The sequence below is a fragment of the Aulostomus chinensis genome, chromosome 13 (genome assembly GCF_037954235.1).
Source record: "Aulostomus chinensis isolate RoL2024-O1b breed Wild chromosome 13, RoL_Achi_v1.0, whole genome shotgun sequence".
NCBI classification, from domain to species: Eukaryota; Metazoa; Chordata; class Actinopteri; order Syngnathiformes; family Aulostomidae; genus Aulostomus; species Aulostomus chinensis.
In genome coordinates this window covers 21,633,381-21,642,275 of record NC_141332.1, presented here as the reverse complement: position 1 = coordinate 21,642,275, position 8,895 = coordinate 21,633,381, and the positions used below count along the sequence as shown (strand labels likewise).

Genomic DNA, 8,895 nt, shown 5'->3' with positions numbered 1-8,895 from the left:
AGGTTTTTTTTTATGATTAGGCTTTTAGTATTTCTCATTTGTCTGCATTTTCCTTGTGACATTTCAGAATAAACAGGCCTGTGATAAATTGAAAGCAGTCCAGTGAATGTATTAGGTGTGAATTTCTCTTCAGCTGAAGGATCAAATACAGAAACCAAACTGATCAACTGCAGAAACCCACAAGTGAAATACAATAAAACAATATAATTAATAACATTTGCCCTGGACTGTCTTTATCCAGAACCTTTTTCATTAAATAATAAAATTAAATTTAAAAAAAAATTAAGTTTAATTTCCTCCAGACCTTTCTGTCTGGCATAGGAAGCTGCCAATCAAACCCCCATAGCCAGGCCTGTAGGAGTTTACTGAGCAACACTCAGCAGCTGCATCAAAGTGGACCAGGTGCAAATTCCTCCTCCACCCCCCCCCCAAAAAAAGGAACGGACGCACATCCTTCTCCTGCACTGAAGAACCCATGTGAAAAGAGAGGAGGGCGATCCTGCTTCTGGTTTGATGTTCAAATATTTGATGATACAAGATGCTGTGGTGTTGAAGCTCAACAAATGAAGACAAGAGGGATGGGAACATTTAATGTTGTTGCTCAATCACAGGTAAAACTATATGCTAAAATTCATAGAAATCTATTTTGTGCCTTCCTTTTTTGACTGCTTTGTGTTCAATAACCACAGTAGCTCAAGGGTTCACTGTATTCTAATGAATGATTCTTTAATTTTGCTGAATTGCTGCAATGTCTAAATTGTTTTTAGGTTTCTTGTTGGTGCAATGCATACATTACCTTACAGACTACAAATAATTACATTGCAAACATCTAAAAACAAACAAAGCTGTGAGGTGTAGATTGATAGCATGTCGTCAACACCTGAATGACATTCTGTTTTTTTTTCTTTCCACATGTAAATGTGTATTTGTGTCTGGCACTAATTTGGGATATTCTGGGGAGAAATACCATCAAAAACTGCTATAAAATGATCGTTTTATAACTTTTATGAGACTGCAGCTACAATTTTCCAGTGTTGGTTATCATGCGTGGCATCAACACCAACAAAGACGGTAAGATACTCCTGAACCATGACAAACTGGAGAGAACGGACACCAAAACAGAATTGTTCAAGAACAGAACTCTTCATGTGGTTTGTTGAAGTCTTTGATAAACTTGGTTGAGAACCACCGCAGTCTCATTCAGGCGAACCTAAAGCGTAGTCCACCCTTCTGTGTACAGGCTGACTGGCCATGATTGTCTTCACATGCATGTAAAGTATAAATGTACAGGAAGAAAATGCAGTGCAGAAATTACTTCAAGACAACTTAGTTTATTGGAGGTTTACAATAAACAGTTTTATTTCTGTTAACAATTCTTTGGTTTTTTTATACCGTTGTTTTCAGCTAAGAGACAATATATTACATGCTTATAATTTAATGATAATATTTGCTGATATAAATTGATCAACGTTGATGTTTTATTCCAGGAAAAAAATCAGTATTTCCACACTCTTTTAGATACTATCAGGTGTGTTCATTCCACATTTCATAATTTATAAGCTGTTCTTGTTATCATAAATGATAGTTATACTCGCTGTTGAATATTAATTCATTATTAATTAATTAATAAACCTTATATGCTCTTCCAAGAGGAGGCAGAGGCGGGAATATACAATATCAACACGATAAATCTGTCAAAAGATTTGAAAAGTAATGAAGAAAATAATAGGGATCGGGTTAAAAGGACCCAAACATGTAAAATACTTAAATTGAATAATTTTCTTTTTAAAATAAGAATAACGTGTTGTTTGGATGTTAATCCAATTGTAGCCAATGTTTTCACACACTACTCTTCGACCTTTGTTACCATGGTAACACCACCGCGTCACACACGGGACGCAACCATAGCGTTGCCGGCTACGTTTTCTGCGCGGGTCGTCTTCTCTGTGACTTCAGTGTCGCAGCGAAAACATGTCCCACTAAATACCAAAATCCTCACCTCTGGTCTGTTATTCTCGGTAGGTGTCTTAGTGTCTGAGCCGCCTGTCCTCAACGCCGAGCCCCCAGAGTGTGAGTGGACCATGCCGAGCTCAGCAGCTGTAGAGTCAAAATGGCGTCTGTTTCCTCACTCAACGCTTGTTTAATCCATCTGTGATTAGCCCGCTAGCTCGATTTTAAAACCTCTGACCACATCCTAGTACTTTTGCTTTCCACACAGACACTACCCGAGCACACGGTAGCGTCATGTCGGACTCGGAGGAGGACAGCCAAGACCGACAGCTTAAAATGGTTGTGATTGGAGATGGTGCGTGTGGGAAGGTGAGAGACCATCACACACACATCTAACTTATATACACACGACAACGGGGCAACTTTTACCTCGAATTAGCCCTCAACGACGGTGTAATTGGCATGTATTGAACGACTATTTACACAATATCCTCTTAACGTAGCTCACCCGGACGCTTCAGTCCTCGTCACCATGGCGACAGACGCTAATGTTGCTAAGTTGGCTATAAGCTAACAACATCCTGTCATAACAGTGGTGATTCCAGCTTTTTTTGCAGTTTATAGCACACAGTTAACGCTTAAAAACGTTACTTTTACATTCAAGCCTTCGATATAACGTGTTGCGAGTATATAAAATGAAAAAAAAAAACGCCCTGACGAGACTTATCTGTAATCACAAATGAATGAAGTGTCATCTTTTATTGATTGCGTGAACATCATCCCTGCTTTGTTTTATAGATTACGGTTAAAGTTATGTGTTTTACAGCATTTCAAATCAGCAGAGACATGCATAGGTATCAGATTGCAAAAGACTCATATAGTGTTATTTTTGTGTTACTCATGCACTTAAATGCGGATGCTACAGGTGCATCGCTGCTGACTGAGTTGTGACCTCTGTACAGAAAGATGTATATTTTTAATGACCTGCACACTTATATTTCTCTCTAAAACTTGGGTGTCATTATAAATAATTGTATGATGAAACATTGTTGTATGATATTTCTGTTGGGGTTCCAGCTTACTGTGGCTGTATGTCTAACAAAGTTTTCTGTAAGGCCTATCCACACATTTTTTTTCTTGATAAAGGTACTTCATCTCAGTTAAAGCTTGAGATGATTAATAGTAGGGATGTGCCAATTGTGAATTTCAGGGTCGATATCAGTTTGATTTTTTAAAGACACTTTTTGTTAGTTTTTTGTTAACACTGGTGTTTTTTCATGTTTTTGTTGACCTTTATTCCCCCTTTTTTTGAAGCAAATAAACATAAAATCATATTTGCAAAACCTCAACTATTTAAATCTGCTTCACTTTTTGAAGTCTTTTAGACTTTAATTGCACTGTCTTTGAGGTCAAATTCAGCCCTACACACATCATTTGAAATACCGTCTCACTTCAACACCTATGGCTGATATGATGAGGCTGCTTAATAAACAGGGCACTGTGCAAAAAAATCCAACGGTCCATTTTCTATACTGCTTTAACATTAACGGTCGGGGGGGGGGGGGGGGGGGGCGCTTGAGCCTATCCCAGATGACATAGGTTGAGAGGCGGGGTTCCCCCTGGACGGGTCGCCAGTCCATTGCAGGGCCATCAGGAGCAATTGGGGGCTCAGTCTCTTGCTCAAGGATACTTCAACATGGTCACATGGGGAAGTGAGGATCGAACCAGCGACCCTTCGGTTGCTAGATGGCCACTCTACCTCTGAGCCATGCCACCTCCAGTGCAAAAAAAATGCTATACTATAAATTGTTTTCAACCGGGTGCCTGGATAATGGACATGGATGAAGTCGATGTGGACTGAGCCGAACAACCTAAGGGACTCTATTAAACACACACTGCAGTGAAAGAATGTTAAAACAAAGCGAAACATTGGAAATAGATAACAAGACAGTGCTTAATTTATTATCTGTCAGAATAAAAAAATCTTGAATCACAACTGCAAGACTAAAATATTCTCACTTTTGGTTTATCCTGTGTATAGGGGACAAATTTTTACACATTTAATTGAGATCTGTTGTTGTGAGTCTGTTTCAGAGATAGCATAATGGACTTAAATCTGGTACAAATCTGTTGCTCTAAACCTATTAAGTTTACCCGGTCGTTAATCTGTGTCGCATGTGCTACTGAACGTATCAAGGTGTGGGCTTTATGCCTGTTGCTCTGTGTTTTACATACCTTGAGCCTGAGGGCTTACACTGTGAAGATGCTTATTGTGCTTTTATCTGCCACTTTAATGATGGTAACTCATTATAAGGGTCTGTATAAATTTGAGGTATTTTAAGTTTAAGGCACAGGCTAAACAAACTATGTGATTTTCTATACCTGGTAATCAGCCAACAAAACTGGCCACTGTTGTTCGGTCTACATTTTAAAATGTATAACTGAGTCTGCAGATCATTTTTTCCCATTCATCTTTGTATGTTATGAAAATGTGAAAAAAAAATAGTCATCAGGCTTTCCCAGAGCCCAAAGTGACATGTTTAGATTTCTTCTTTTGTCCATCCATCAGTCCAAACCCAGAGATTTTCTGTCATAAATGACAAAAAAGGCAGCAAATCCTGACATTTAAGACTTTGGAATCAGCAAACCAGTAAAGGTTTGACATTTTTGCTTTAAAAAAAGAATGAAATGATGAATCTATTTTCAAAATAGTTGCTGTTTAATTTTCTTTTGATTAAGTAATCCAATAATTGTTGCGGAGTCTACTCTATATTGTTCATAAAGTTTGGGACCTCTGCCATTGTGATTTTGATCTCCTTGCACATTGGCTCTGTTTTCTTAGTCTACACCCCTTTTGTGCTCTTGAGTATTCTTAACATACTCTCCTCCTTTCAAAACCACTGAAGCATTCAGTAAATTCACCAATATCATGTTGATTATAAAGACCTAATTTAAATCCACAATTCATCCTGCTACAGTCATTTGCAGGAAAACAAAGAGGTTGCCATGACAATCCAATGAAATTTTGTCTTTTTTGCTGCATCTTGAACGCTTGAATGAATGAGCGTTAATGTACGTCAGGAACGTCAAGTGCTTTTCAGCTACACATCCCTTTTTGTAACTAATCTCTCCTTCCACTGGGAGAAAGAAAATGAATGTAGCAGTAATGGTGAGACCCAATGAGAAAAATGAATGTTCTCATTCTGAAAAGTCTACATTTTCTTTTGGGGGAAGGGGTAAGAGAACACACACAACTCAGTTCCCAGTAGATACGCTACATTAATAACCCTCCTCACGCTGCTGCCAGGTGTCAGCTCGTCACTGTCTGAATGACTTACCTGCTTGTCTGTTTTGGGCAGAAAACAGGAGCCCTGCCCCCTATTTTGAGTAGGCACCACTGACTGACATCTTGAATGCCGTTTTCCCCCTTATTAATGTCAATTTGCTCAGCAAATTGCAATCGGATCAGTTTTTCTTGGACACCATTTTCAGTGGTATTTTTGCTTGTGGTTGGTTGTCCATTCAGAAATATAGAGATGTGGGAAGGCTTGTCCACCTGAGCGAGATGTTTTTAAAATAAGGAGTCACATTTAGCCAGGCTCTTAATGCGCTGGGCTTAACTTACACATAAGTCTATTTTTCAACCTGAGTTATAAGTCAGTCAGTTTTCTCAATATTTGCTGTTCTGTGTCCCCTAGGTTAAAGCTAGCTTTACATATAGGTCTTAAACATGAATGGATACTTTATCCGCAACATTCAAATTGTTGTTTTGACACTACAGACTAATATGCCTTTATTATTCTCTGAGAATTGATTCAGCGCTACAAAAATGCACTGCATCGCTCATATGAGTTGCATCACATGAACGTAGACAGCTTGCCATATTTTTTTCTCCCTCTCCTAGTGTCTTGTTTCAGTAGAACTTCCCCCATTTCCCGGCATTGGTATCATTGGTGACCCTGTGCTGTTCTCTGTTGGAGTGTCAGGATTACGCCAGCTTTAACGTTCGCTGGTTAGTTCCAATTGTATGGTGGAAAAAAAGGGCTACGTTGAGGGAGGAGAGCCAAGCTACTGGAATGCCAAGACAAATGGCCGACGAGGCCAACACGAGCATGTGGAATACATTTTTGCTGTCCAAGCTTGTTATTCCTGTGTTGTCAGTGATTGTTTGGGCTACTTAAATGGCTGATTTTCTCCTTGTTGCGTCAGTCACCTCTCGTAATTTTTCACTCACTCTTGAGACTGTGACATGTTCTGCAGGCTGTGATTTAAAAGGTCTAGAGGTTAGTGAACTTCTAAAAGAATTAGGTTGATAAAAGTTTAGATTGCACCTCTAAGGAAATGTTTTGACCAAGAAGACTATTGGCAATCATGAGTGCTGTGTAACCATGATTGTTTGATCATTTAGTTTGGACATCCAAAGTGACAAATTAGCATCATTGGAAAGCCAAAAAGACATGTTTTTGTTTTAATTAGATAAGGGTTATTTTAATTTTGTAACATTTTCTTTCCCAGAGTGAACTCATTGTTATTGGCTGAGTCTAAAACCACAGAGCACAAATGGAGGCAGATAAGAGCACAGGCTCAAGTGAAAGCTTAGTGGATTGAAAGAAAGAATTTAGCTGTGAATCCTCTAACCCTCCCTGATTGTCAAGAACCATATTAAAATGCATTTGCTGCCACATGAACACTCAGGGAATCCCGTTGCTTCACTTCTCTGTTGTGTTTATATAAGCATACTGCTCTAAAGATAGCTAATAGACATTCACCACTTCACTTTTTTCCTTTCCTCATCCATCAAAATGAATTAAACTTGGCATGTCAAGACGGTGCGATGAATTCCCATGGATTTCAGGAGAGTCCCTAACACGCTATTTTTTTTCTTTCTCAAACACAACAGTGACAGTGATGGGGGTTTTATAATTTGTGGCAATTATTAGGTCTGCAGTCTGGAGACATGACACATATCCCAGCACCTGTTTTTATAATTCTCGTTGATTTTCACCGTCACAGCCGTGGCTGAGTAGTGAGACAGCAGACAATGACATCATTCTATCTTCTTGTCAATCATGACGTTTTTGAAGTCATGTAAAATTGATATGTAATGAGGACATGAATGTACTTCAGCTCACACTAGAAAGTTGCTTCACCTAACAATTGAAGCTGTACAGATGTCGGTGAAGAATCAAACAGAAACTAGAGTTGGCTTGGTTCATTTGGATACTGATACGAGGAGGCTTGGTAATATCAACACGACATCACTATTGGAAGATAGCGGTCCTTTTAAAAATATATTAGAATTGGTCCGATGACTCAGTTTTGCTCAAGACTCTACATGCTCATCATTAATAATGAGGAAACATTTGTGTCATTTGTTAGGTATCGGTATTGCAGATATCTGCAAAGAATCCGATACCCTGCATCCCAAACAGATACGCTATCATAGCTGAAAGTATCTGCTGATACTGATATCACATCATATGGCAGAAATTTTTTGATGTAATTGCGTGTTTGGCAATATATATATATATATATATATATATATATATATATATATATATATATATATATATATATATATATATATATATATATATATATATATATATATATATATATATATATAAAACTCTTTTACAGAAAGATATTGCCAAAAAAAAGCTTTGTTACTTGTTGTAAGATTGAGGAAATCCTGTTCTTCTAGATAAGCTCTTCAATGAAATGTCACTTTTCCAGGAAGTGCTGTAATGTACTTTATATTATCTTTGGTTTATTTTTATTTATCTGGACAGGGATCGTATTGTAATATTTTTTGTGTAGATTCAATTTATATGCCTATTTTTTTAGCTTTGCAGCTCTCAAAGAATTGTGAATCAGTATTACAGTTTTTGTGATTCGTGTTTGCTTTTTTCATATAGAACCTTTCATACATGTTGGATAATTCAGTCAATCATTCTAGAGGAATTCTAAATGTTTTGCCAAAAAATTAATATTTTACCTGTGGCACACATGTGAAACCTTTCCATACTCTTCAAAAACTTAAACTTGGAAACTGGATTCACCAAACCTCACCTGCATCTGGGAGTGTTTAATGTACACAACCCAAAAATATATATATTATTTCCTTTTTAAGTAAACCACATTGGCTAATGTACATTTTTCTCATCTTTTTTAAAATACTTAACATCTTTACATGACAAATTTTTACCTGCTGACTGTTGAAGTGCTCTTTTGGCACCCTTTCACAGTGTCCCTCCCTTTGTCTCTTTGCTGCAGACATCACTCGCCACCAGGTTCGCACAGGAGGCCTTTGGGAAGCAGTACAAACAAACCATCGGCCTGGATTTCTTTCTGAAGAGAATAAGCCTTCCAGGTGAGACACCTTCATAATCTTGTGGGAGTGCTAGCTTGCTCAGGGACTCAGCACGGACACGTGTGTTGCACAAGCTCAAAGTTCAGGATCTGTTAATGCAAAGAAATGTCAAGGTTGTGTCTTTTGGAAAATTTTGCATTATGGATGTTTTTGTTACTAATATTTGTGTTGAAAAGATCCAGAATATTAACTGACGGACTGAGAAAGAGGCCTTTTGTTCTGCCACCAACCTCTGTCATATTTCTATTTTTAACATTTTCTGGTGCTTCTCATATTTTCTTGTGGGAGCATTTCCAGGCAGAGGTTCGATTTATTCTTCAGGTTAACTGTGGAGCTGAATGTGCCTTTTCTGGTTGCTCCTCATTGTAGAGAGTCTGCCACTTCTCAGGCTTATTCACTCTGAAAGCTCCTCTCTCCAGAGCAAACAGCACACTTTTTTTTTAACTTCACAAGGCTTATGTCCAAACGGGCGAGCCTTGCTCATAATTCTGTGGGCACAGTACAGAGTAAATACATTAACATTTTATATTCACATCGTTGATCCCCAAAGTTCAACTCATCTTTGTCCTGTA

The 8,895-nt window shown here is 38.1% G+C and overlaps 1 protein-coding gene across 3 annotated transcripts in view; it reads left to right on the top strand.

Moving 5' to 3' along the window:
* The first annotated feature begins 1,894 nt into the window (after window positions 1-1,894).
* Window positions 1,895-8,895, top strand: part of rab28 (RAB28, member RAS oncogene family) — a 30,838-nt gene continuing 23,837 nt past the window's right edge. For 2 of the 3 annotated variants that reach the window (XM_086222082.1, XM_086222081.1), the window contains exons 1-2: window positions 2,085-2,319; window positions 8,227-8,323. In XM_086222082.1, the coding sequence (XP_086078208.1) occupies window positions 2,245-2,319; window positions 8,227-8,323 (172 nt within the window). In that variant the 5' untranslated portion in view covers window positions 2,085-2,244. Of the gene's footprint in view, window positions 2,019-2,084; window positions 2,320-8,226; window positions 8,324-8,895 lie in introns of those variants that run through there. The other variant, XM_086222079.1, reaches the window with a different exon arrangement.